At 66.8% G+C, this 26,081-nt stretch overlaps 11 protein-coding genes across 11 annotated transcripts; 4 read left to right on the top strand and 7 right to left on the bottom strand.

Annotated features, from left to right (window-relative positions):
• Positions 1-485: 485 nt before the first annotated feature.
• MICPUN_56754 (predicted protein) lies at positions 486-1,823 on the bottom strand (the record flags this gene model as incomplete). Its single annotated transcript, XM_002500808.1, has 1 exon — positions 486-1,823. The coding sequence occupies one exon, from the start codon at positions 1,821-1,823 to the stop codon at positions 486-488; it is 1,338 nt and encodes a 445-aa protein (XP_002500854.1).
• A 102-nt stretch (positions 1,824-1,925) lies between these two features.
• Positions 1,926-3,149, top strand: MICPUN_99342 (predicted protein; the record flags this gene model as incomplete). Its single annotated transcript, XM_002500378.1, has 1 exon — positions 1,926-3,149. One exon carries the CDS (start codon positions 1,926-1,928, stop codon positions 3,147-3,149), a length of 1,224 nt encoding a protein of 407 aa, XP_002500424.1.
• Positions 3,150-3,276: 127 nt separating this feature from the next.
• Positions 3,277-4,449, bottom strand: MICPUN_56756 (predicted protein; the record flags this gene model as incomplete). The annotated part of the gene is made up of 1 exon (XM_002500809.1): positions 3,277-4,449. One exon carries the CDS (start codon positions 4,447-4,449, stop codon positions 3,277-3,279), a length of 1,173 nt encoding a protein of 390 aa, XP_002500855.1.
• Positions 4,450-4,591: 142 nt separating this feature from the next.
• MICPUN_107882 (predicted protein) lies at positions 4,592-5,279 on the bottom strand. Its single transcript, XM_002500810.1, has one exon. The coding sequence runs from the start codon at positions 5,223-5,225 to the stop codon at positions 4,662-4,664; it is 564 nt and encodes a 187-aa protein (XP_002500856.1). The 5' UTR covers positions 5,226-5,279; the 3' UTR covers positions 4,592-4,661.
• A 1,545-nt stretch (positions 5,280-6,824) lies between these two features.
• Positions 6,825-11,012, top strand: MICPUN_56758 (predicted protein; the record flags this gene model as incomplete). Its single annotated transcript, XM_002500379.1, has 1 exon — positions 6,825-11,012. One exon carries the CDS (start codon positions 6,825-6,827, stop codon positions 11,010-11,012), a length of 4,188 nt encoding a protein of 1,395 aa, XP_002500425.1.
• Positions 11,013-11,040: 28 nt separating this feature from the next.
• MICPUN_56759 (predicted protein) lies at positions 11,041-13,713 on the bottom strand (the record flags this gene model as incomplete). Its single annotated transcript, XM_002500811.1, has 1 exon — positions 11,041-13,713. The coding sequence occupies one exon, from the start codon at positions 13,711-13,713 to the stop codon at positions 11,125-11,127; it is 2,589 nt and encodes an 862-aa protein (XP_002500857.1). The 3' UTR covers positions 11,041-11,124.
• A 782-nt stretch (positions 13,714-14,495) lies between these two features.
• Positions 14,496-16,979, top strand: MICPUN_56760 (annexin family; the record flags this gene model as incomplete). Its single annotated transcript, XM_002500380.1, has 1 exon — positions 14,496-16,979. One exon carries the CDS (start codon positions 14,496-14,498, stop codon positions 16,977-16,979), a length of 2,484 nt encoding a protein of 827 aa, XP_002500426.1.
• Positions 16,980-17,198: 219 nt separating this feature from the next.
• On the bottom strand, positions 17,199-20,313 carry MICPUN_56761 (predicted protein; the record flags this gene model as incomplete). The annotated part of the gene is made up of 2 exons (XM_002500812.1): positions 17,199-20,054; positions 20,161-20,313. The coding sequence occupies 2 exons, from the start codon at positions 20,311-20,313 to the stop codon at positions 17,199-17,201; spliced, it is 3,009 nt and encodes a 1,002-aa protein (XP_002500858.1).
• Positions 20,314-20,462: 149 nt separating this feature from the next.
• MICPUN_56762 (predicted protein) lies at positions 20,463-21,776 on the bottom strand (the record flags this gene model as incomplete). Its single annotated transcript, XM_002500813.1, has 1 exon — positions 20,463-21,776. The coding sequence occupies one exon, from the start codon at positions 21,774-21,776 to the stop codon at positions 20,463-20,465; it is 1,314 nt and encodes a 437-aa protein (XP_002500859.1).
• Positions 21,777-21,952: 176 nt separating this feature from the next.
• MICPUN_107885 (predicted protein) lies at positions 21,953-23,056 on the top strand. Its single transcript, XM_002500381.1, has one exon. The coding sequence runs from the start codon at positions 22,083-22,085 to the stop codon at positions 22,980-22,982; it is 900 nt and encodes a 299-aa protein (XP_002500427.1). The 5' UTR covers positions 21,953-22,082; the 3' UTR covers positions 22,983-23,056.
• On the bottom strand, positions 23,055-25,919 carry MICPUN_99349 (predicted protein; the record flags this gene model as incomplete). Its single annotated transcript, XM_002500814.1, has 1 exon — positions 23,055-25,919. The coding sequence occupies one exon, from the start codon at positions 25,917-25,919 to the stop codon at positions 23,055-23,057; it is 2,865 nt and encodes a 954-aa protein (XP_002500860.1).
• Between the last annotated feature and the right edge of the window lie 162 nt (positions 25,920-26,081).

A 26,081-nucleotide genomic window follows, 5' to 3' on the forward strand; every position in this document is an offset into this window, starting at 1 on the left:
CGGTCATCGCGAGGTCGACGGTCGGACCGCAAGCGCAGCCGCTCGAGAGGAGGAGACGCCGGCGGCGACGACGAGGATCGCGGGGATCTCGCCGAGGCTCGAGCGCAAAACGCCGAGCTCGAGAGACGCCTCGCCGCGCTGGAGGAGGCGGTGGCGCGGAGCAAGGGAAGCGAAGACGGCCAGGCCGCGAGGGCCGACGCCCTAGAGTCGGCGCTGGAGAGCGCGGTGGAGAGGCAGAGGAGGCGGAAGGGTCTGGTGAAGAAGGTGACCAAGGCGGGGGCCAAGGTTGCGCGGTGCCGGGAGGAGCTGAGGGACGCGGAGGAGAAGCTGGCAGGGGCGCTGCGCGAGGCGCAGTCGGCGCTCGAGAACGCCGCGGGGGAGGAGGAATAGTCGCATCGCGTTCGCCTTGAACTCGGCACGTACTCGTGACGCTCACAGTCTACGGTCTCTCTAGACTAAGGGTTTCAGACCATATCACGCGCTCATCACGGCGGCGGCGCTCCGTTGTCGATGGCCCACTGCAGCAGCTCGGTGTGACGGCCCCTCTCGGCGTAGACCCTGGTCCATCGATCCCACGGACATCCTCTCGCTCGGAGCCACTTGAGCGCGTCGAGATGTCCGCGTTTCGCGGCCGAGAAGCAGGTCCTCTCGTCCCATTCGAGTCCCCTCGCCATAGCCCACTCCATCACCTGGATATGTCCGCCGCGGGCCGCGTAGCAGAAGACCCACGCTCCTCCGTCGCACCCGTGGTCGAGCGCGTACTCGAGAATGTGCAAGTGTCCCTTCTCGGCGGCATTCTCCACGACGTTCGAGTTCCACGGGCATCCCCTCGCTCTGAGCCACTCGAGCGTGTCCAAGTTACCCACGAATGCAGCCGCGACGGTGGCCCTCGAGTCGAACCCGTGTCCTTTCTCGTAAAGGTAGGAGAGGATCGGTTGGTGGTCGACGTCAGGGTTGTAAAAGATGGCCGCACGATATAGATCACCGTAGTCATCAAACACTGTGTTCCAGCGGCACTCTTCGAGCAGGAATGTCAAGATCTCAACGCTGCCTTCCCGAGCGGCTTCCCAACACAAAGTTCGTCGTGTTTGATCATTGAACTTCTCAAACATCCCGCGCCGCCATTTGATGAAATGCACGTGTTTCTCATGGATGGCGCGCACAAGACAATCCTCCTCAAGGTGCAGATCTATTGTGTGACCGACACTGGCTGCGAAATTGCGCACCCACACCGCAAACTCAATGTTCCCTGAACTCCCACTCCCCTGCACTGCAACGATAAACCATATATCACGCCAGTGGTCAAGTGAGATGCACTCATCGTACTCATCGTACTCATCCGAATTGAACTCGGGCGTCCCTTTGAAGCTTTCCGGAATGGCCAGGGATCTCATGTTGTCCACGACCCAGAGCCACTCAAGCGTTTCTTGGTGCGCACCCGAGGCTGCGGCGAAGACAAGGTCAGAAAGACATTTACTGTGGATCCTATAGCCTTCCGAGCTTAACCATCTGAGGGTGTCCAGCCGGCCTTCAGCTGCGGCGAGTATCATTATTTGCTGGAGCCGTTCGCCTTCCATCCACGACCGAGCGTTGCTTCGGGCCCACTTCAGGAGGGAGACTGAGCGGACCAGTACTTGTATGCTGTCGAGGAGTTCGCAGCGGTCCGGCAATGGCAACAGCCCGCTCTCGATGAACACGGTCCGCCACGAATGGCAGACGCGGGAGCATATCAATAGCTCAATCGGGGCAAAGTCTGCGAACATGTGTTTCACGAGGACATCGCGAGGCACCAACGACAGGAGGTCACCGGGGTCCACTCCCATCTTCGCGCCATAAAGTGACTTCCGGAATGTGCCCCAAACTCTCTTTGATCTGCCCCGATACTTCCGCTTTCACTGCAAGCGGCACCCGTCGACGGCACGGCGATGCGGCGTCTCCATGTCCAGCGGCTCCTCCTATGCTGCGCGCTGTTACTGCTTCCTAACGCGCGCGCGCTTTGGTTCTCAATGCCCCCCGAGTGCGACGGGCGGTGCTGGGAGGAAGACGTTAAGCATCCCCTCGCGTCCTGCGACCTGGAGGTTGTCGAGGGCGCGATAACGCCGGAGGAGGCGGACGATGTCGTGGCCGCCGCGGAGGCGCACGCGGCGGTGCACGGATGGCATAGCCAGCGTCACATAGCGTATCCCACCCGGGACCTACCCTGGACCGCGCTGCCGAGCGTCGCGCGCGTCTTCGACAAGCTCTGGGGCGCGATGGAGGAGAGCGTGCGTCGGCGGTGCGGCGTCAGGCCCATCGACAGGCTCACCCCGAACGATATATTCGTGGTGAAGTACACCCCGGAGGGACAGGCGGGGCTCGACAGGCACAGGGACGCCAGCAGCTTCAGCTTCAACGCGGCGCTCTCCGACCCGACGTCGTACGGCGGGGGCGGCACGCGCGTCTGGCTGGACTCGGCGGTGAGAACCCTTCGCGAGAAGTACCTCCGGGCGGAGTTGGAGGGAGTCGTTCGCGACGGGACCGCGCCCGGGGCGTCCGCGGAAGCGCGGGGGGCCGCGGCGCGCGCCGAGGCAACGCTGGATCGCCCGCCCGGCACCCTCGACGTCGACGGGTACGTCGTCAGGCCGGACAGGCTCCTACCGGAGGACGGCGAGACGCGCAAAATCGCCAAAGGCTCCGTCATGGTCCACGGCGGTCGCAACGTCCACGAGGGAACGGCGATCGTCTCCGGGACCCGACACATCGTCGCCGGGTTCGTGGGTCTCAACAGGCACTGCTGTACGCTGAGGTACAGCGGGTGGCGCGGGGTGATGGCGCTGGTCAGGGTGACGGCGATGAACAACAGCGCGAGGGGGGGCGTGAGGGACAAAGTCGGCGGCCGCGTGCCCCTCTGGGACTACGTCTTATACGAGGAGTGGCGGGGGGTGTTCCGGTGGATCCGCGGGGCGTCGTTGGTACTCGCGCTGCTGTCGCTCGCCGCGTACGCCGCGTGGCACGTCGCGACGCGTCTCTCGCCGCGGTTCAACCTCGCGGCGCGGCGGGCGTTGGCGGTCGTCGCCGGATACGAATCGTCCTTTTTTCGCGGCTTGGCCAGAAAAAGGAGACGAGCGATGCGGTCGGCGCTCCCGACGAAGCACTCGCTGGACGACTGACGACTGACGCGGGCCGTTCAAGAGTGATTAGTCTAGCTACTTATTAGACGGTGTTTTATTAGGTCCACGCCGGCGCCGTGGCGTTTAGGTTCGCGGGGTTAAAACTCTCAGTAAACCCTTAAAACTCTCAGTCAAACTCGAACGGCATCGTGACGGCGCCCGGCGCCCCCGCCGCGGGAAACTCGGCGTCCATGAACGTCCCCGCAATCTCCAGCAGGATCGCGTCCCTGACCTCCGTCGGGTCCGGGAGGTTCGGCGCCGGCGCGGGAACCAGCGTGTCCGCCTTCCACTCCGTCCCGGTCACCGCTCCGTTCGCGTCGACGTTCACCCGGATGACGACCACCCCGCGCGCCCTCGGCAGCGCTCCCAAAGCCTCGTACAGCCGGGGCAGTATCTCGCCCAGCGCCGGCTCGCACGCCGCCTCGGTCAGCGCGCCGGAGAAGTGCGGCGCGAGGTCCCTGAACCACCCGTGCAGCACCAACCGCCCCTCCCGAACGTCCCGCGTGCCCTCCACGACGTTGACGCCGTGCGGTATCCTCGGGTCAAACACCGTCAGACGGTTAAACTCGGGCTCCACGGTTTGGACGACGGCGCCGCGCTCCACCACCGAGGACGTCTCGAACCCTCGCCAGTAGTCCAGCGTTTCGGGTCGCAGAAGAAACGTCTCCCCGCCCGTGAACCGTCGTTTGTCCCAGTTCGTGAGCGACAGCACGAAGGCGAAGGGTCCGTGGGGAACGTCCGCGTGGATCTCCTGACGCATCCCGTCGACGTAATTCGACAGCCACACCGGCGTCATCGCCGAGCACCCCAGCGTCTCTTTCGCGTACGTCAGCAGCGCATCCTCCAACTGCTCGAACTGCTCCTTGGGGAAATAATCCGCCGCGGGGGTCCTGAGCTGGGTGTACTGCCCGGGGACGTGCCAGTAGTCCCACACGAACCTGTACTCGTGCACTCGTCTCGGGTCGTCGTTGTGCGCATCGAACACGCCGCGAAGGGCGACGGCGTCGGCGGCGGGGAGAAAGGCGTCGACGACGCGGACGTGCTCGGGCCGCTCGGGGATCTCGATTTGCGGGATTTCCTCCTCGTCGTCGCCCTCGCTCGTCGTCGCCGTCGTCGCCGTGCCGTCCTCCTCCGCGGCGGCGAGGCGTCGTCGAGAGGGCGCCTCTCTCGGGCGAGCGGCGGCGGTTCGGGGCGAGACCGAGCGCGGGAGGCGGTCGACGCGGCGCGGCGGGGGTCGCGAAAGCGCGCCCGCGAGGACGGCCGGCGCGGTCGAGCGCGCGGTCACCAAGGCGGATGCCATCACTGTCGGGGGCTCGCGACCCCTGGGGAACGCGCGTGCAGGTGTGGCGCCAGTCCCGCTCGAACTCGTCAACCGCTCGATAATTTAAGTTACAAGGTTTACAAGTTCCCCGGATGCTTGACATTCAGACCCGTCTTATCTTGCGTCACGGCCGAGCTCCAAGGGGGAGCTCATGACGGGTCATCAGTGACCCACGACCGTGACACGACCCATCAGAGCACCAAGTAGTCGTCCACGTCCTCCGGCTCTGTCGACCTCGCCCGCTTTTGATGCATCAGCTCCAGGAGCTCGTTCCTGAGCTCCGGCACCAGCTGGCAGGTCTCGCTATCCACCCACGCCGCGGGCTCGTACCCAATCTCGCTGTGCGCCGACCCCTCGCGCGACATGTTCTTCGTCTCAATCTGCTCGTCCCCGAGCAAACCCATCGCCCACAGCTGTTGCTCGTCGAGCACGGCGAGCGTCTCCACCCCGCGCGCCTCCACCGGCGTCGTCGCGCCGTCGCCCCTGAACCCCTCGTCGCCTTCCCCCCCCACATGTTCAGACGACGCGAACATGTTCAGACGAACGTCGCCGCTCGTCGTGTCGGCGTCCGACGGGCCCGTGCCCGCCCCGGACCCCGCGCGGGACCCCACCCGATCGCTCGCCGCGAACGGCTGCCTCACCTCGTCGTCATCCGCGCCCGCGCCGGGAGACGTGGGAGAGGTGGCCTCGGCGGATGCCGCGTCGGCCGAGTTGGCCGCCGCCGCGAGCCGCCTGCTCCTGCCCTTGTTGCGCATCTTGCGGACGCGGTACGCGTGGCAGAGCGACAAGCCTCCCTGCGCGCATTGGCACAGGCGACGGCACTGCGTTGTTTGGGTTTGCGCGGCCGGTCAGTCCATTTCCATTTTCGGAGTTTCCGCGAGACGATATGATATCGTCGCACGAGTTTTCACCCCCGCGATCAGGGTCTCGGGAAAAGAAAAATGGAAATTCCCGCGTGTGCCGTGTGCGACACTTCGGGTATCACAGAACCAGGAAACGACGAGTTAAAATTTCGATTGCACGGATAACTTGGAGGAAAACCCTCGGGTGAAGATTTTTCGTTGCACAGGCTCTCAACGTGTCTGTCTGCGAGCCGGGGTACGGGCGGAGTCCAACTGCGTTTACGGAGCGGGCCCCGACCTGTGACCGGGGCGGAGATACGCGGGCGAGGAACCCAGAGACACTATCAACCCCACGAGCCCCGTGGACCGACCCCGGGATGACCGAGCGCGCGCAACATCCGCGCCGGGAGTGCCCCCCCCCGGCTAAAAATACGGTGGAAATCTCCGATCCAAGAAGGAGCTGGGGCGGAAATGTGTCTGGGGCGGGCGGGTTGGCGGCGCGTTCGCGAGATCCGAAAGCATCGGTTCGGGTTGGCGCACCTTCGGACACTGGTCAAATTCTTCGTGGTACCCCGCGGCCGCGAGGCGCCCGCCGCAGTCCGACATGTGGAAGCGTGTCCCGCAGGCGCCGCATTGCTTGGCGAGGTCGGAATTTCCTCGCGAGAGCGAGCCCCCGCACTTGTGGCACGTCCCCCGCGCGGCTTCCTTTCCCATCAAGTCGGGACCCGGCATGGTGGCCAGTGGGTTGCCAGGGAGGGAAGTCGGGCCTAACATCTGCCCGACTCCGTTTTTGCGACCCGTTCACGTCACGGCGCGACTCGCAAAGTGCGCCCCCGTCGGAGCCTCCCTTCCTTGCCCTTCCGATAAATCGTATGAGAGGTAGTTTGCAATTGACGAAAAGGAACGAAGGTATTTTTTTTGGCTGAAGGAAAGAATCCCACGTGATGGGTTTTTTAACCCAAGATGGTCGCAGATGTGTCACCTTGGAAATTTATCTGTAGCACTAATCAAAAAGAAATCAAACGAGAAATATCCATCCCGCGCAAATAACGCGGTCGAATTGTCAGACGCAAAAAACACTGACTAAAATCTGAGTGTGCGGTCACGTTGCCGTAGCGAGTGCCGTTGCTCCAGGGTCACGTGGTTTTGACGGCCCGGGCGGAAAAACCCGTATGAAAGGAGAGCGAAAATGAGAGCCCATACCCTTAAAAAAAATGGCTGCAGGTGGCCTGCATGCTTCTTCGTTTCGCAGGTTCGCCCTCAACAAGCGGCCTCCGGGCAGTCATCCGGAGGGAGTCGCGGCCCGGTGTTTGGTGTTCGCGGCACTTGATCGCCGCCGCGAGGGGACGGACGGCGAAACGTCCCGGCGGAGAGAGGACTCCCGCGGCTGGGCACGGGCGAGCCGAGCCCCGGGGACGGACTCCCGCTCGACGGGAGACGGGAGGAGGGCACGGCACCCTAGCTAGCAAGCGTGTTTCTCCAGATCTCGCTCACGCGGGGAGTTCGGGCGCGATGAGGAGGCTCTTCGGCGGGCTGGGCGCGCGCGGGGCGTCCGGCGAGAAGCCCAAGAAGCCCATACGCGCCAACCTCGGCGACGAGTCCTCGTTCTACTACGACGAGAAGCTCAAGTCCTGGGTCGATCGCAACGACAAGAGCGGCGCGGCGGGAGGAGGAGGAGGCGACGGCGACGCCTCGAGCCTCCCGCCGCCGCCCACGTCCGCGCCGCCCACGCCCGCGATGCCCATCCGGCCGTCCTCCACCGCGGCGTCCTCCACGAACGGCGGCGACGGCGACGGCTCCACTGCTCCCGGGTCCAATCCCCTGTCGCGATCCAACTCGCTGTCGCACGTGCGCAACAGGTACGTTGACGTCTTCGCGGGCGCCGCGTCCACCGCCGTCTCGAGTGGGGCGTCCACGCCGGGGATGACCCCGGCGACGGGATCCGCCGCTAACCTACTCGCGCCGGTGCTCCCCGGGTCCTTCGTCCCGGCCCCCGCGGGGGCGAACGGCGGCGCCACCTCGGGGGCGACGGCGGCGACCCAATCGGGGGGCACAGCCGGCGCGCCAAAGTTTTTCGTCCCGGCGGTGCCGAGCCAGAGCTCGATGACGGAGACGAGCGCGGAGGACGACGACGACGACGCGGACGGCGTCGGCGGGCAGGTTTCGGGAGCTCACGCGGGGGGACCTCGCGGCGGCGCCACGGGCGGCGCCGGCGTCGGGCGGCTCGGGCTCGATCGGCTCATCGTGCCCGACGAGGGGACGACGATGCTGCGGGGCGAGGGCGCGACCGTCTCGCCCAAGGCGGCCAAGGGGGGCCACCACCACGCGCGCGGGCCGACGCTCACGGCGATCGCGACGGGGGGAGGAGCTCGCGAGGAGGACACCGACCCTCGGAACGGACCGTCCGGGGTGGGTGGAGACGCGTTGGGCTCGTCCGAAGACGCGAGCGGACCTTTCGGGTCTCCGCCTCGACGAAGAGGGGACGACGCTCGAGACTCCAAGTCGAGGTTGGGCGACTGGGCGCAGGCGCTCGGACGGGTGAGCGAGGGTATGTCCTCGCCGAAGGCGGCGGCGTCCGCGCGCGTCTCCGAAAACTTCGCCCCGGACGAGCCCGCCGCGTCGGCGTTCTCCGGCTCGGGGGGCGGTTTTAGCGACGCCGTCGGCGGCGGCGCCGGCTCCGGCGACGAGCCCCGAGTCGCGCCCGGCGGTTTTTTCGTGCCGACGAGCGGCGGTTCGGGCGGGCCCTCCACGACGGACGACGCCGGGACTTCGAACGCGCGGTCGTTACTCGGCGGCGACGACGGCTTGCTCGGCGAGCCCGCGCTGCTTCAGCCGGCTGGGGACGGCGGCGGCGGCGGCAAGCGACGCGGCGGCGGCGGTGGGCGGGACTCCGTCGACGCTGGCGCGGCGCCGGAGGAGCTTCCGGATGTGCCCGCGGACTTGACGTACAGCGAGCGGCGGGAACGCGAGAGGCTCGCGCGGCTCTCGGGGAACGCGGGATACGGCGTACCCGACGGGACGTCCACGAGCCCGGTCAAGGCTCCCACGTACGGGGCGGGTGCCTACGGGGGTGCCTACCAGGACGAGTATCGCGAGTATAGTGACGGGTACGGGGACGGGGCTCGATTTGGATACGACGCGGCGACCGCGGAGCCGAGCCTCGACTATCAGCAGGGCTACGAGCAGCAGCAGCAGCAGCAGCAGCAGCAGCAGCAGCAGCAGCAGATCCAGGACGGCGACGTGACGTGGTCCCAGGACGAACAGGGTAACTGGTGGTATCAGTATCCCGGGCAGGAGGCGGCGATGTACGTGGACCCCTCGGTCGCGGCGACCGGCGGCGGCGGGGAGGGAAGCTCGGAGACCGTCGCCGCCTTCGACGACGCGGCGGGCGCGATCCTCGGCGCCGAGACGATCGATCCCGACCCTGTCGCGCTCCCCGGCGCTGAGACAATCGATCCCCCCCCGTCGTCCGGCGTCCTGGAGATTTTGCCCGATCCCGAACCGGAGGCGAGGGTCCAACCGACGACGGCGGAACCGGAGGCGAGGGACCCGAGCGCGACGGCGCCCGCTTTCGCCGCGAGCGGCGGCGGCGGCGGTGGTGACGGCACGCTCGAGCCTCCCCCCGTCGTTGGCGGCTCGGATCTCCCGCCGCCGCCGACGCGGGCGGCTCCGGCCCCGGGCGCTCCCCCCAACCCCGAAGATTTCAAAACCGACGAGGACTACGACCGCGCGTGGCAGGAGGCTCTAGACGCCGCGTACGCCGACGCCAACGAGGCGGAGCGGCGCGAGAAGATCGCGTCGGCGGCTCTAGAGGACGCCGAGGCGGCGCTGGCGTCTGCAAAGTCGGAGAACGAGGCTTTCCGGCGCGAGCTGGAAACTGTCAGGGCGGCGGCGGAGGCTTCCGCGGCGGGGGCTCGCGAGGACGCCACCGCGGCTCGTTCGGAGCTGGAGGCGCTCAGGCTCGAGCTCGAGGGCGCGAGGGCGACGATCGAGGAGGCACGAGCGGAGGCTGCGTCGTCTCGGGAACGACAAAAGCAGGTCGTATCCTCCGACGACGCCGGCGGCGACGACGGCATGCCCGGCGGCGACGGGGGCGACGCCGCCGGCGACGCCGCGCAGTCCGCGCGCGCCGCGGGTTACCGCGCGGGGCACGCGGACGGGTACCGCGAGGGCCACGCCGCCGCGACGGCCGATGGCGACGAGCAGATGGAGGACCTGCTCGTGTGCCTCGGGCAGGAGGAGCGCAAGACGGAGCGGCTGCGGGAGCTCCTCGAGGCCAACGGGGTGGACACCGCGCCGATAATGGCAGAGCTGGAGGCGGAGGCGGAGGCGAACATGGCGGCGCAGATGCTCGGCGGGGGCGACACGACGGCGGCTGACGACGAGGAAACACAGGACGAGGTCGAGGACGGGCCCGCACAGCTGGACGCGGGAGGCGAGCCGCCGGTCAGGGAGGTGACTCGCTCCGACGCCGACGTCCACGTCGACGACACCTCGTTCGCCTCCTCCGTCGCCTTCATGACGGACGCGTCCGCGCTCGATCCACCGGGCGCGGCGGGAGTGCGGGGTTTCGGTTTCGGTCCGACCCGCGGGGTTGGTGGGGCGAACGGAGAGGGATTGACGACGACTCCAGCTCCGGGGTACGGCTACGGCGACGTCTCCATCGACGGTTCGATCCACGGCGTCGAGGTCTCCGGGATGGCGTCGGTGCCGGACACTCCGACGGCGGGTGGCGCGGCGGTGCTCCGGGACATATCCCTCCCGGATATTCCCGCGTTTCGCGTCGGCGACGAGCCGGAGCCGGAGCCGGAGCCGGAGCCAGAGCCGGAGCCGAAAGAGCCGGACCTTCCATCGGCGTTTGGCGGCGACGACGACGGATGGAGGGACGGCGACGATGGATGGAACCGGGACGACGAGTGGAACATCTCCGGGGAGATCGCCCGCGACGGCGAGGCGGCTCAGAACATCTCGGGTTGGGACCTCAACTCCCCGATGCCCCCCGGCCTTGAGGCGGCGCCCCCGCCGACGGCGCCCCCGCCGATGGCACCTCCGCCGGTGGCAGTGGCTGCGCCCCCGCCGATGGCTGCCCCGCCGATGGCGCCTCCGCCGATGGCACCTCCTCCGATGGCAGCGGCTGCGCCTCCGCCGGTGGCACCTCCTCCGATGGCACCTCCTCCGATGGCAGCGGCTGCACCTCCGCCGATGGCTGCCCCGCCGATGGCACCTCCCCCGGCGGCTGTCGCGACGGTACCGTTTGGCTCCCCGTTTGATGACGCGGTTGACGCGGGCGACGACGTCGCATTCTTCAACCAGTTCAACGCGGACGTCCAGCCGATGGTACCGGCGCAGCCGATGGTACCGGCGCAGTACCAACAACACCAACAACCGCACCACCAGGAGCACCAGCACCAGCACCACCACCAGCAGCACCACCACCAGCAGCACCAGCAGCAGGCGGACGTGTACTCGTTTGCGCCGGTTCAGCCCCAGGCGCATCACTACTACGGTTACGATCAGGCGGCGCAGCAGCAGCAGCAGCAGCAGCAGCAACAACATCAACAGGCGGGATACTATCAGCAGCATCAACCGCCGGGCCAGGCGCAGGTTCAAACGCCGGTGAACGACTCCGCGATGCACGCGCACACGCCGGGGGGGCTGCATTATCAGGCGTACCCGCCGGCGCCGGGAAAGTGGGACTGACTAAGCTAGACGATACTTGCCAGCACATTCATTTAATGAAGGGTTTTAAAAACCGTCGTAATAAGCGTGAGCGCGTCGACACACGCGTGTCGACCCGAGTTCGTGTTGATGACTATGTGCTCAGCATGGCGGACACCGCCATGTACACGTTGACCAGCTGCATGGCCCCCGCGCTGCCCCCGATCCAAACCAGCCGCACAATCGGCGTCTGGTTGTTCTCCCTCTCGCGCCTCGCCGCCTCCATCCGCTTCGCCGCGGCCACCGGGTCCGCCTCCCCCTCCCCCTCCTTGAACATGTTCACCGTGGGGTTCTTCTCGAGCAGACCCTCGACGGGGGTTAATATCGCGCGGATTCGCATCTCGTCCATCACGCACGTCGCGGTGAGCCGGTCGCGATCGACGTGAACCTCGGCGCGAACGTCGTTCCCCGCCGTCGGCCACTCCAACGACTGAAGCGCCTCTATGAGGGCGTCGAATGCGGTCGCGGTGTCCTTGAGCCGGGGCGCGCACGTCACCGACATGGTGTTGTGGGCCTCCTCGCTCACTGGCCGCCTGCTCTCGAACGCGGCGACAACCTCCGCCTCGGTCACCTCGTCCGCTTTTTTCATCCAATCGCACGCGAGAACCTCCTCGGCGCTCGGTCGCATCATCGGGTCCTTGTGAACCATCGCCCTGAAGAGCTGGTCCAGCTCGGGGGAGACCTGCCACCCGGGTCCGATGAGCCGGTAGAGCCGGTCGATCGGGGTCTCGTCCTTGGACAACGGCGCGAATCTCTCGCCGCGGCCTCGCAGCGCGTCGGCGATGTTGTGCTTAATCTTGGACATCCTCCCGACGCCGGTGAGGAGCAGGAGGACCAGGCCCGCGGCCCACACGTCCGCCGAGGGAAGGCGGTACATGCCGTCTTCCGCGGCCATCACCTCGTCGCCGATCATGCCCCCCCGCACAGCCTCGGCGGGGAAGATGCCGTTGTCGTATGAGAACTGCTCGTGGATGTTGGTGGGTCCCTCGCCAGTCTCCGAGGGCTGCGGTGGCACAAAGACGGTGCGGCCAAAATCCGCAACTTTGAGCGAGTACCTCCCCTCCTCCCTAGACACCAGCATATTTTCCGTCTTGAGGTCGCGGTGGAACAGGTTTCGCCCGTGGAGAAACTCGAGCGCCTCCATCAGCTGCCGGAAGATGTGCGCCACCACGGGCTCTCGCATCGGCTCCAGCGGCTGCGTCGAGATGTACCCGAAGAGGTCGCCTCCCTCGCACAGGTCGCACGCGAAGTAGTGGATGGGCGCGGTGACGCCGCACGACGTCGCGCATGGCTTAGGGGCGTGCGGCGGGGTCACCTCGATGACGTTGACGAGCCGCGGGTGCTTGGGGATGGTGTGCAGGATGCGTCGCATGGTGCCGAGCTCCCTCGCGAGTTCGCCCATCATGTCGCTCGGCATGTAATCGTGCGACGCTCTCGGCGTCTTGAGGAAGACCGGTTTCTTGCTGTGCAGGTCCACCGCCTTCCACCCGTGACCGTACGACCCTGACGCGATGTACGCCTCGACGACGAACCTGTTGTTCACGATGGCGCCCACGAGCGGCTCGGTGCCCCTCGGCCACGTCCACAGACCCGAGGGCTCGTGCGCGGCTCTCGACCACAGCGGGGCGAGCATGATGGGCGTGCCGCCCTCCCTGGCGCGAACGTACTGCGCGGGAACCTTGGGAACGATGAACAGGTGCATGGGCGGCCTGACGTCCTCGAGGTCCTGCTGCAGGTGTCGCTGCGGGGGGAGGTTGAGGTCCTCCGGGTGCTCCACGCCGAGCTCGTCGTCGTCCTCGGTGGCGACGCATACGTCGAGCTGGCTCTCCTCGTGCGGGTTGATGGCGTGGAGGTAGGTGGCGACCTCGCCGACCATGACGCGCGTGACGGCGTCGATGAGGAACCCGGCCTCGCCGTCGATCGGCCCGCAACCCTTCTCGAACGACCGCCGCAGGAGGAGCATCGACGTGATCACCTCCTCGTGCCCGAAGCCCTGCCGCCGGCGCTTGGCGACGATGTAGGAGATCGTCTGCCTCAGCTTGGCCTGCGATGCGGTGGTGAGGTAATCCACGATGGCCTTGACGATCCGCAGGGTGTTCTGCTTCGTCTGCTCGACCCGAGAGGCGGTGGTCGCCCACTCCGCGTATCTCATGCCGGTCTGCGCGAGCAGCAGCGCCGCCCAAGCGCCCGCCACCTTCTCGGCGTGTTCGTCGATCCTCTGCGCCAGCTGGACGCGCTTCTCCTGCGGGAATCTGCGAGAGATACCCGCGAGGTCGACGCCCTCGAAATCCCGCACGTTGACGTCCTTGTCGTGGTTCTCGGAGCTGCGGCGGGAGCGCTTGATTGGCCTGAATCCCGAGCCGAGCGCGTTGGCGTCCGAGCCGGTCGCGCCGGACGACGTGACGCCGCTGTCGACCGGCCTGCCGCCCGCGCCGGCCGCGTCCGCCGACGGGGATGCGCTCGTGGCGAGGCCGCTTCCGCTCTTCTTCATGGCGTTCACCGCGGGATTGAGCGGGGGGTTCCCGCTCGGGTTCGGGGTCAGCCCGAACGACGCAACCTTCTCGATGCTCGGCAGCGGGCTCAGCAGGTTCGTCACCGAGTCGACCTTCTTGACCGAGGCGACGTCGCCCGCGGTCCCGTTGGCCTCCTGCTTGATCACCTCCGTCTTGCGTGTGTTGGGCATCACCGATCGGATCTACTCGACGACCCTGATCCGCAACGGTTGGACGCCCACCGGCCCCTTGTGGATAATCGCTCGTCCAGCGGGGATGGAGGATTACAGCCGAGGTTTTCGGTCGCGAGGCGAGGACGCGGGGGACCTGCTCGTCCGAGAACCGCCGGCGCTCTTGGATCTCACGCGTCTAAACGACAAGTGCGAGTCAGCCGCGGGTCGGTTCTCGCGCGGAGAGGGTCCTGAGGTCGCCTGAGCGGCTGTCAATGAGGTTTTTCACGTTGTTTACTTCTCAGGTGGGCAACCCCCTCGGCTGTCCGGGCGGTCTCTCGAAGCATCGAATTCGACTCGGCAAGAAAGGACGCGGAAACGTATAAAGAGACGACCGGACAACAAGCATTTAGTCACGGGAACTCGAAAAATTACAGGACCGTCAACGGCAACGCGAATGGCACCCCAGTCTTGACCAAAACGCAGGCGGCCGCTCAACTAGAAATTTCAAATCCGGTGAAAGTTCAGCACGTTTTTCGTGTCAGAGCAAACCCGAAGATGGATGTTGAGTTTCTCGCGGTATGAGGTCACAGATTATTTAGTCTAGTCTAGTTGTTATTTCTGCGCCAGCGCCAGGCTGCCAGGCGTGCAGGAACGCGTGACCGCAATCGATTCATGAATCAGACGACAAAATAACAAATATCACGTTTATGTTGACAAATCGGGCATCCATCGTCCAGTAGAACCGCGCGGACCAACGCCGAGACGCGCGAGAGAAAAGACCTTCCAGTAGTCCTAGAAGGATGAGCGGCCATTGCCCCAGCGATAAATGGTTCTTCGGGTCCGTCTTCGTGTTCCTCATCGCCGTGGGGTTGCTCGTGGGCGGAGCGGTGAACATGCAATCGGCCGCTGACGATCCGAGGACCCCGCGCGTCAAGACGTACGACGGCTACGTCGACGCGTGGCAGAGCACGCACTTCGACGAGTACTCCGGCAAGTACGCGTCGACCACGCCGACGATCTCCGTCGCGCGCGGCGCGAGCGCGGGTAACGGATCGACCACGACGGTGTCCGTATGGACCAAGCTCGAGACCGCAACGATCGTTCTCAAGGATTCCCGCAGCGACTACAAGAGGCACAACAAGCACTTCGCCCTGTTCACGGATATCCCAAACTTCCACGCCACCGGCAAGAAATCGGAGAAGCAGAGCGAAGACGTTACCCTCACGATCGGCTCCAACACCATGAAGTTCCACGTCACCGAGTGCAAAGTCACGAAGCATAACAGGAAAAAGAAGGTGAAGAACGCAAATGGAGAAGAGGTGGAGGTGGACGACCCCTACTGGACAATCGCGCCCACGTTCCTCAACCGCATCAACTTCGTCGAATCAATCAACGGCGGCAGCGGCGTGTCCACGCTCTCGCGCGAGAAATGCGACGATGTATGGTGGCCAGTTGACGTTAACAATAAATATACATCGAGCGTTGCCGCGGCGAACGGTTGCACCACCAACCTCGCCCCGCCGTCGAACAAGGCGCTCGAGATCGTCATCCGCTCGCCGATGGACCCGGTCATCAAGGCCATGTCCATCGACGACACCGGCTGCGAGCGCGATTTCGGTCCCACCGCAGACGAGTTCCGCTTCCGCGGCATCATGTTCTACTCCTTCATGGGCGTGGCGTTACTCGGCGCCTTCTATCTCCTTGAGCGTTCCCGCAGAAGCCACGGATGGAAGTACCCGATGCAGGACGCAATCTACTGGCAAATCTTCGGCGATCCCAATGACTTTCGCGAGCGCCAGACCTTTCCCTTCTGCTGCTACCGAATCGATCCCCCCAAGGTGTTCGACACGCCGATTGAGAAGATCTGCTACGACATCAGCGAGGCCCTTAAGAATGGCAAGACCAAGGAAATCATGGGCGCCCTCCTCTACGATATCACCGCCGAGGCGAACAACGAGGGCATGCTCCGCGATGAGTACATCCGCGAGCGCGTCGTCGAGGAATTCAACAGGCTCGGCTACGGGGACCTCCGAGCGGAGATTGCCGATAAGATCCCGAAGGCCAACCCGCTCCGCGACGTCCTGGACGCGCTGCTGACGGAGCAATTCGACTTTGAGGCGCAGGTGCTGCACCGCGCGATGAAGGGCTGGGGCTGCGACGAGGACACCCTGACCACCATCCTGTGCACCCTCGACGAGGCTGATATCTTCAAGCTGCAAAACGCCTACTCGTCCAGGTTCGAAAAATCTCTCGAGCAGGCCATGCTCTCCGAGACTGAGGGCAAGTACAAGCGCGTCCTCCTCCTCGCGGGTTGCGACGGCATCGCCGAGGCCTACGCCAAGGTGTGCCGCTCCGCCATCGAGGGCGCGGGCACTGACTGCAAGGCGCTCATCCGTCTCATGGTGACTTGTACTCACCAGGTCATGTATGACACGAGGAAGGCGTACGGGCGGCTCTACAACCTGGACCTCGCGAGGGACATGTCTGGCGAGTGGGCCATCAGCGGCGACTTCAAGAATATCCTCTGCGCGCTGGTCAAGAAGCACCCGGACAACATCGAGACCGACCCCGACTATGACGCCGACATCCAGATTCTCCACGACGCCGTGGAGGGCCTGGGCACGGATGAGGATGCCATCATCGGCGTCCTGCGCAACAAGACGGAGGAGCAGCTGCAGATGCTCCAGCGCAAGTACGATGCGACTCACTGCGAGGACCTGAAGCTGCGGCTGAAGAGCGAGACCACCGGTCTGTTCGAGTCCGAGGGCTTCAGGAACACGCTCATGGGCCTCCTTACCAACAGGGAGGAGCAGATTGCCATTTACCTCAAGGAGGCGTTTGAGGGCTGGTTCAGCAACGACGACTGGGGTCTCATCTCCATGCTCGTGCACCGCACGCCCCAGGAGATGGAATTGATCCGCAACGCGTACACCAGAGTTCACGGCAGGGATCTCATCGCGGACATCCGCAAGAATTGCAAAGGGGATTATGAGAAGGCTCTCGTAGCGCTCGTAGCGCCCAGGGCTCGCACCTACGCGAGGGGCATCAAGGCCACGGCGAAGGGCTGGATTTCCAGCACCAACAAGTCCGGCCTTATCGCGCTGCTCACGCACAAGGACATGCTGATGAACGAAATTCGCGTGGAGTTCCAGAAGGAATCCAAGGGGGGCACACACCTCATCCAGTTCCTCAGGCGCGAATGCTCCGGGGAGTTCGAGAGGGCTCTGGTCAACATCGCCGAGTACACGCCCCCGGCGAGCTACACAGCCAGCAACGCCGTCTGAGACGTCCGCGTCGCAACTGATGCGTGTAACACCATTCGTCTCGAAGGGCATGCCGATTCATCATCACCCGTCGTGCAGTTAAAGTTACCTTGATTACATGTGTGAAGTCACCTTCGTACCTTCGTAGCTTCGTACCTTCTTTTAATTTAACTCAACGTCTTTTAACGTCAATCAAGTCACGCGTCTCACCCGCGGCCGTCGCTCACCGCGCACTCGAAGTCACACGACGCCGCCCGACCCGGTGGACACGAACGTCCTCAGCGCGTCTGGATCCGAAAGCCGCGGCACGGGCTCCGTCCCGCCCTCCCTCACCAGACCCGTCACCTTGATCGAACTCGCCGCCGTCTCGCTCGCCTTGCTCCACAGCGACGCTATGCCCGCGCCCGCGGCGGCGGCCGCGGCGCTCGTCCGCGCCGCCGCCTCGCTCGCCGCCGCGCCCACCGAGTTTGCTACCTTCGAGGCGCCGTCGGTGATGTCCTTCGTCCATCCCCCGCTCGGAGTCGCGGCCGCGGCGTTCGCATCCGCGGAGTCCTTGGCGTTCTCCAGCTCAGCCTCCGCCGCGGGCGCGAGGTGCGGCAGGTGGCACTTGATGGCCGCGTTCGCGGCTCGAACGGTGAGGTAGCTGGACACGAACGGGACCAGCTCGGCGGCGACGACCACCATGTTCGCCGCCGTGAACACGTGCTCCCCCATCGCCCGCACCATCTCCCGGGGAAGCGCCCTCTGGTACGCCACCTCGTACGCCCTGGTACAGTCCGCGTCGACGTCGCCGGTTCCCGACTGGAACGTCTCGCGCCCCATAGCGGCGCGTCGCGCCACGTGCGCGGACGCCCTCGCCGCGTACCCGGCCGCGCACCTCTGAGCCACCCGCTGCGCCGACGCGCCCGCCTTGAAGACCCGGGACATGGCCCCGGACACATCCGGAAGCCACGACGACGAACGACCCGGACCGTTCCCCCCGTCGGCCCCCCCCGCGGCGGCGTCGTTCGCGGCGGCGATGAGGGCGTCGAGCTCCTCCACGCGCGGCCTGGCGTCGAGGAGCTCCCTCGCGTCGGTGCCGAAAAAACACGCCAGAGTCGCCGCGCCAGCCTCCGGTCCCAACACGTCGCATCCCCCGAGCGCCGCGATGGCCAGGCAGAGCCGGAGGCGTATGGTAAAGTACATGGCCAACGCCGGGGGCGCGGTGACGGGCGCGGCGGCGGGCCCGCCGAGCGAGAGGATGGTCCCGCCCGTGAAACTCATCGTGCTGTCGCCGTAAATCAGCGCCTTGAGCCACCCGGCGGAGATTGACGGATCGCGGCGGCGGTGCAACGCCGCGAGCTCCGCGGCTCCGACGAAGCCCACGTTGGGCATCCCCTCCGCCGCGCTCGTCAGGATCCGCCCCAGCGTGTTCGCGGCTACGGCCTTGGCCTGCTCCGCCGCGTCCGCGTGGTTACTCAGCGTCTCATCCGCCCGTACCACCGCGGCCCAATACCGGACGTACGCTCGCAAGGGTGCGTAACGCTCGATCAAGCCGAGGGTCTTCTCCACCATGATCGCCTGGCACGTTTTGCCGACCGCCTTGACCCACGCGTACTCCCTGTCCGTCACCTTGCTCCAGTTGTTGGCCGCCTCGGTCTCCCCGAGCATGGCCTCGATCTCGGCGTCGTCGACGTAGTTGGTCAGGTCGCCGCCCTCGCCGCCGGTCCTGTCGTCGCCGCCGTCAGTCTTGTCCCCATCGTCGGACGGGCCCTCGCCCCTGTCCTGCTCGTCCATCATCTTGCGGTAGAGCTCGGACATGGCCCGCGCGCGCTCCGCCGCGTTGCGCTCGCGCTCCGCCTTTTCCGCCTCGGTCTCCCCTTCCCCTCCCTCCCGCTGGAGCGGTTTCGAACCGTCCCCGTCCGGTCCGGCATCCGAGTCGTCGTCGCCGCCGGCTGTGCCTTCGGCTGCGCCGCCAGCTGTGCGCGCGAATCCGCCGGGCGGGGGGACGAGGTGCATCGTGGCGACGGAGAGGATGCGACCGGCGCGAACGCCGCAACGGGCCGCGAGGCCGTTCGCCGCATCCCTGGGCCTCTTGGGTTTATACCTGCGGAGAGCCTCCGCTTCGCGTTCCTTCCTCTCGCGCTCCTTTCTCTCACTCTCCGAATCGCGCTTCTCCCGCTTTGCCGCCGGCTTCTTCTCGGGCGACTTCGGACCCGAGGACTTAACCATCCCCGCGGCGGCATCCCCGCCGTCGCTGAGATCTTCCCCGTCGTCGTCGCTGCTGCCGTCGTCGTCGTTATTGCCGGTGAACTGGTCCGCCGCCGTCTCCACCATCTTGTTGAACCAGCTGCCAAACGCCTCGAAAGACTCCAGCGGGTTAGCCCCGGGCTCTTCGTCGCCCGCCCCGGAGTGTCCCTCGCCTGAACCCTCGGCCGCGGCGGCATCCAAAGGCGGCGGCGTCTCGGGTTCCTCGGGTTGATCCGCGGTCGGGGGACCCGCCGCGCGATCAAACCTCAGCTCGGGCGGCCGCTGGTCCGCCTCGACGGCGATGAACACGGAAAATTCACCCGCGCGTTTGACGCACTCGCGCGCCAGCTGTGCCGCGTCGGCGCCGGCGGTCGTAACGGTCGTAACGGCCGCGTCGTCCCCTTCCCCCTCCCGCGCCTCTCCCTCAATCGCCCCTTCGTCCGTCGACGACGCCGGAGTCTGTCGGCTGCCCTCCTCCCTCTCGGGCGTCTCGTCGGCTCGCGGCGCATCCGACGAATACGGGGCCGCCACCGATGGGGTCGTCGTCTCCTCCGCGGACGCAGCCTGATGCTCGTCGAGGATGAGCGCGAGGGCGTCGGCGTCGGCGAGGGCGGCGCGCGTCACCGTCCCAACCCGCGTCACGACGTTAACGCCGGGTGGAAGGCCCTCCTGAAGGGGCAGGTGCTCCAACCCTTTGCCCGCGGGGGTTCCGTTCGTCTCGTCGTCGTCCGCCACGACCGATCCCTCGATGCCCCGCCAGTCCGCGACGAGGAGCGTGACGTCGCGCGACGCCGCCTCGGCGATGTCCTCGAGCTTGGCGAGCAGCGCATCGCGCTCCGCGGTCCTCGGCAGTGCTTTCTCTGCGATCTGTGGGCGACGGGGGGGTGAAGCGACGATCGGGCGGGTCAGTCGGGGGCGGGGTTCACGGGAGGTGCCGACGAATTAATTCGGGCCGGACGGATCTCGGGGGCACCTCGAGCTGCGCGCGCATGTCCCGCGCGAGGGTCCGTAGCGGCGAGCGCTTAGCGACGGCCGCATCGTCGAAGATGTGATCCCACAGGTCCAAGTCGAGGCACTCCTCCGGTCGCAGAGGCGCCGGCGGGGCCCCCGCCCCCTCGGAGCCCATCGCGCTCGCGTGTTCAACAATGTGCGGTTACAGCTGTGACCGGCGCACCGCTGGCTTGGCACGATTTTTAACAACGTGGGCGATCGCTGTGGCGCCTGTCGAGCTCAAGCGGGTCAGCGACGTCGTTCGCTGACCCTCCTAATTTTCCACTACAACTCTTGCGACCAGCGACGACGTCCCCGATCGACCTCCTCCGCGACCCTTCCCAAACGCGCCACCCTCTCCACCTCGGCGAGCGCCTCCTCCGTCACCTCTATATCGTACAGCTGTGCCAACGTCGTCCCGAGCGCATCCGACGTCCGAGCCCGCACGCACACGCTCGTCACGAACCACCTGCTGCGAACGAAACCCAACGCCAGGTCCCCGAGGCACATCCCGAACTGTCCCGCCACCTCCTCGTACGCGTCCACCAGCGCCCACACCGATTCGTCCCGGGCCCCGCGTTCGCCTCGCGTCTGAATCATCTTCGCCGTCGTCGCGTCGGCGTGCGATTTGTGCACAGCTGTGCGTCGGCTGCGCAGCGCGCCGTTGGCCAGCGGCGAGTGCGCGACCAACCCCACGTTCCGCAGCGCGTCGGCGTACGCGTCCTCCCCCTCCACCCACACGCACTCGAACCCGTCCCTCGCCAGCAGGTTGTACTCGCCCCTCGCGGACTTGACGAAGGAGCCGAGGCCGTCTGGGACGAGAATCTTCGGATTGGCGAAGAGCCTCGCCGTCTCCAGCGCGGCCCATCGCGTGTCGTCGTCGACGCCCAGGAACCTCGCCTTGCCGTCGCCCACGAGGTCGAGCAACGCGGCGACTTCGTCCTCATCCGGGGCGTCGCTGTTACCCATCGCGGACGAATCGCGTCGCGGGTAGTGCAGCTGCAGGAGGTCGACGTGGTCCGTGTCCGCAGCCATGAGCGTGCGCTCCACGAGGTTCTTGATTCGCCGTCGTCGTCCCTTGGCGCCCCCTTCCGCGGCGCCCGCCGCGGCGCCGAATGGGACGCTGGCGGCGACGACGAGGTCCTCGCGGCGGGTATCGCGGCTGCGCCTGAGCCAGCTCCCGAGATACGCGTCCGCGCGGCCCCTGGTGAGCTCGAAGATGGTCGCCGACGAGGACGAGGACGACGACGCGCTTCGGGGCATCCCGTCGCCGAGGTGGTCGCACGAGCCGAGGTCGACGAGGTTCACGCCGTTGTCCACCGCGAGCGACAGCTGCGCGTGCGCCTCGACCTCGTCCCCGATCCTCGTCCACGTCGAGGCGTCGAGGCTCGCGAGGGACACGCGAAGGTCGCTGTCGCCGAGCCGTCGGCGCTCGCCCCGATCGGCGCGTCCGAGGCGATGGGTGCGGGGGTGGGGCGACGCCTTCGCCGGCGCGGGGCCCTCGCCCGGGCGCCGGGTTTCGCCCTTCGCCGCGCGAGCCGCGCCCGGTCCACGACCGGGCGATCCCCGCGACGCCCTCATCGCGTGTGCGAGCCTCATCGTCGTCGTCCCGATGGTCGCTCGACGCCGGCGACTCCCCGCCGCGTGCACTGCCACTGGGCTCCGTCTGGGGGCAGATCTGCCGAAAATATGATAGATCCCCTCGAGGTTTCGTTTTTAGGCGGTGCCCACGCGTCACTGTCGACACTCCCCCGCATGCCGGTCGTCGCCGGGTGCGCCAACCTCCCGCGCTGGGCGCAACGCCTCGGACGCGTCGCCGCACCTCGTTCCCGCGCGCCTCCATCCAGGGCTGCGTTCAACCCACAATCGCCCCACAGTCGCAGGGAGGTCATCTTCGGCACCACGATGGCTATGGCGTCGTCCGGGGAGGCCGCGAGGCCCTCGGTCATCGACGCGCACCTGCACGTCTGGCCGTCCCCTTCGGCGTACACCTACGCCGAAGGTAAGGCTCCCCCGGATTCACTAGCTGAGGTCTCCTCCGCCGAATCCCTGCTCGAACAGTTCGCAAAGGCTGGCGTGGACGGCGCCTTGGTCGTCCAGCCCATCAACCTCAAGTTCGACCACTCCTACGTGTCCTCGGTCATCGACAAGTACCCCGGCAAATTCGTCGGGTGCTGCCTCGCGGATCCGACCGAACACGGCGGCGGCGTGGACGAGCTGAGGCGGCTGCTCGACGGGGGATACCGCGCCGTGAGGTTCAACCCGGGGCTGTGGCCGAGCGGGACGAAGATGACCGATCGCGTCGGCCGCGAGATGTTCGCGCTCTGCGGCGAGAGGAACGCGCCCGTCGGGTTCATGTGCTTCCACGGGCTCGACCTCTCCATCGAGGAGATCGAGACGCTGTGCACCGACTACCCGGAGACGCCGGTGCTGATGGACCACTTCGGATTCTGCAAGGGCGTGCGCGATCCCAACTGGCAAAAGTTGCTCGGGCTCGCCAGGTTTCCGCAGGTGAGCGTAAAGGCTTCGGCGCAGTTCAGGGTGACGCCCGAAGGTGCGAACGGCGCGAGTTGGCCCTATGTTAGCACGGGGGAGCAGCTGAGGGAGCTCATCGACACGTTCGGCGCGGAACGAGTGGTGTGGGGCTCGGACTTTCCCTTTGTGCTCGAACAGTGCGGATACTCTGGCGAGACGCCGGCGGCGGGGATAATTCGCGAGTGCGGCGCTCGCCTGTCGGACGAGGAGATGGCGGCGGTGATGGGGGGTAACCTGCGGCGGATGTTCCCCGGCGCGTGGTCCCGATGACGCGCGCGCGCGCGGGCTACCCGTCGATGACTCGCTCCGAACGTCTTCTGAATAAAGTTTAACCTCGTCCCTTCATTTTCTTCGAATCTCGAGCTCCTCGAGGTACGTCTTGCCGAGCTTCATCACGATGCCGCCGCCCTGTCCCCGCGGCACCGGCGTCCCCGCGACGACCGCGAGCGCTGCATCCTTCGCCTCCTCGTCGTCCGCCTCGATTCCCGCCGCCCTCCACGCCTCATCCGCGGCGTCTCTCGTCTTCGCCACGGACACGTGCGTGGCGCCGAGCTTCCTGTCCGAGCCGTACTCGCGCGCCGCGCCCTCGAGCAGCGCCGCCGCGCGCTTGGCGTCGTTCATCGCGAGCGACCTCGCGGCGGCGGCCCTTACCGCCTTGAGCACCTGACCGCGAACGCCCGCGAGCTCCTTATCCCAGCTGGGCTCGCCCCTGAAGCACTCCTCCAGCGCGAGAAGCTCCGGGAGCGCCTCGGGGGCCACCGACCCCGGGGGCGCGGGGTCCAACCCGGAAGCCTCCCGCCGCTTCGCGACGTCGTCTATGCGCATCGTGTACGCCTCCTCGAGCATAGTCCTCGCCTGCGCCCTGGCGCCCGACTGCGCCAGCTGCGCCGCGGAGTTTCGCATCGCCCACAGTCGCTCCGCGAGCGGCTCGGCGTCCTTCTCGGCGCGGTATCGCATTCGCCGCGCCTCCTCTCGGTCGGGGAACTGCTCCTCGTCCAGAGTCGGCTGGTTCATCAGCTTCCGCAGGTGCTCCTCCTCTGTTCGCTCCAAGATGGCGCGAATCACGTCGTCCTCCTCCAGAAGAGCGCGCGCGGTGGCGGCGATCCGCGTCACCGCGTCGCCGCTGAAGCCGTCGAGGTACATCGCCTTCCAGCTCGCGCCCTCGGCGTTGGCCACCCGGCTCAGCGTCTGAGACGCCAACTCCTCGAGAGCGGACACGGCGGCGAGCCCCGGGCCGGCGTCGCCGGCGCTCGCGAGGTTCATCTTCGCGCGCGCGATCCAGTGCGAGAGCGTGAGCATGGTGGCCGTGACCGTCCCCTTCAATCGGTTCTTATCGCCGTCACCCTCCGAAACCGCGGGGAAGCACAGGGAGGCGTCCAAGCCGTGAAGTGCGGAGAGCTCGTACCTGGCGACCCAGTCGAGATCCTCGGTCGCCACGCCGTACGCGTTGTCGAGGGCGGCGGCGGCGGCGGCGGTGAGCCTGTTGGCGACGTTATCCGCATCCGCGCTGGGCAACGAGGCTCGTTCGGGTCGAAACTCGAGCTCGGACGTTTCGCGTTGGTTGTTAGACGCTCCGCCGGGCTGACGAATCTTGAGCTCCATCGCGGCTCCACCGCGCATGACGAGCGTGCGAAGCTCGGCGTCCGTCCTCGCCTGGCTCACGCGCATCCAGTGGTCGAATTCCGCGTCGTCGAAACCCGCGCCTGTGACCGGGTCCACGCCGATGAGGCAGCGGTCCGTCTCCCCCGTCATGCGCCGCACGCGTTGGTCCGACGCGAAGTTCGCGACGGCTGACTTGGCGACGGCGCTGCACATCTCTAGCGCGCCCCGCCTCGCCTTCTCGGACGTCGGGAACGCGTCGGAGATTGTTGCCGGGGAGGATATCCCGCACCGGGCGCGCACCTCAACCTCCACGTCGCCAGCGCCCGCGCGATACTCGTACGTCACCGACGCGGCGACGTCGAAGCCTTTGAGCGTCTCGCCCCTGCGCTCTTTCTCGGCGTTCATCGCCGCGAGTCTCTCCGCCGCGACACGCGCCTCCTCCTCGCGCCTTTTTCTCAGCTCCTCCTCCGCCTCCCGCTCCCTTCGCTCTCGTTCCTCGCGTTCCTTAGCCTCCTTCTCCTCGCGAATCGCGCGTTCAATCTCGGCGCGTTCCGCTAGCTCGGCCCTCACCTTGGCCCTGCGCTCCTCTTCCGCGACTCGCACCCGCTCCGCCTCGGCGGCTTCCTTCTCCAACCGTTTCTTCTCCGCCGCGAGAAACTTAGCCTCGTCCTCCTTTCGCTTCTTCGTAGCCTCCGCCTCGCGTCTCTCCTTCTCCGCGCGCCTCTCCGCCCGGCGCTTCTCGTCCGCGATGCGTTCCTCCTCCGTCATCGGCCGCAGCTCGACGCCGCCGGGCACGGCCCCGCCATTCCCGCTCTTCACGAGCTCGGCCAAGCCCCTCGACGCCCCGCCGGCCTCCGCCTGTCGTCGGCCGAAGAGCGCGCCGATGGTAAACGCCAACGCGACGACGACGCCGTCGGTGGGGGCCATGCCCAGCTTACCCCCGGGCGCCGCGGAGACTGGCGCCGTCGCCGCCGACTTGAACGACGACGTTCCGGCTGCTCCGCCGACCCCGCGACTGGTCTCGCGATTTGTGACGGATTGATCGTCGCCCCAACCGGCGACGTCGCTCCACGTGCCGAGGGAATCGATGGCGTCCCGCGCGTGGTCGAGGACGGTGTAGTCCACCTCCACCTCCACCTCCTCGTACTCGTCCTCCTCGTCCTCCTCCTCCGTCTCCTCGGTCGCCTCGTCCACGATACCACCGCGGTCGTCGCCCTGGTTCGCCGACGATGGGTCCGAGTCGTCCGAGGTGCCGTCATCGTCGCCGCCGCCCGGGACCGTCTCGCCGTCTCCCGCGTCGGGGACGACGGCGAAACGCGCGCGGCGCGCGCGGAGCGAAACCGGTCCCCGACGGGAAAAGTCCGCGCCGCGTCGACCCGTCGACCGCCGGGGCGGCGCCACCGCGAGAGGGACGATCGCCGTCGTCGCCGAAAAAATCGTCGTCGTCCTTCCGTCGCGCGCGCCGCCGCGACGGTCCGGCGCGCACCGCCGGGGGGACGGTTCGCCGGTCGCGCGCGTGGACGACGAGGCCACCGCGCATCTCGCGCGAGGCGTCGACGTCACCCCGACGCTCCGAGTCGAGGGGCGAACCCACGGCGCCTGCATCGCGCCGCCTGAAACGACCTCGCCCTAATCACTGAACGTGACGAGAACAAATAGAACCCATCTGCCCATCCTGGGCAGCTGGTCCATCCTGCCATCATCCCGCTGTGGAAATGCCCACCGAGGAGTGGCACGTGGAAAGTTCCGGCGGCCGCGGTTTGGAAT

This window comes from Micromonas commoda, chromosome 3, assembly GCF_000090985.2.
Source record: "Micromonas commoda chromosome 3, complete sequence".
In the NCBI taxonomy this organism is placed as follows: Eukaryota; Viridiplantae; Chlorophyta; class Mamiellophyceae; order Mamiellales; family Mamiellaceae; genus Micromonas; species Micromonas commoda.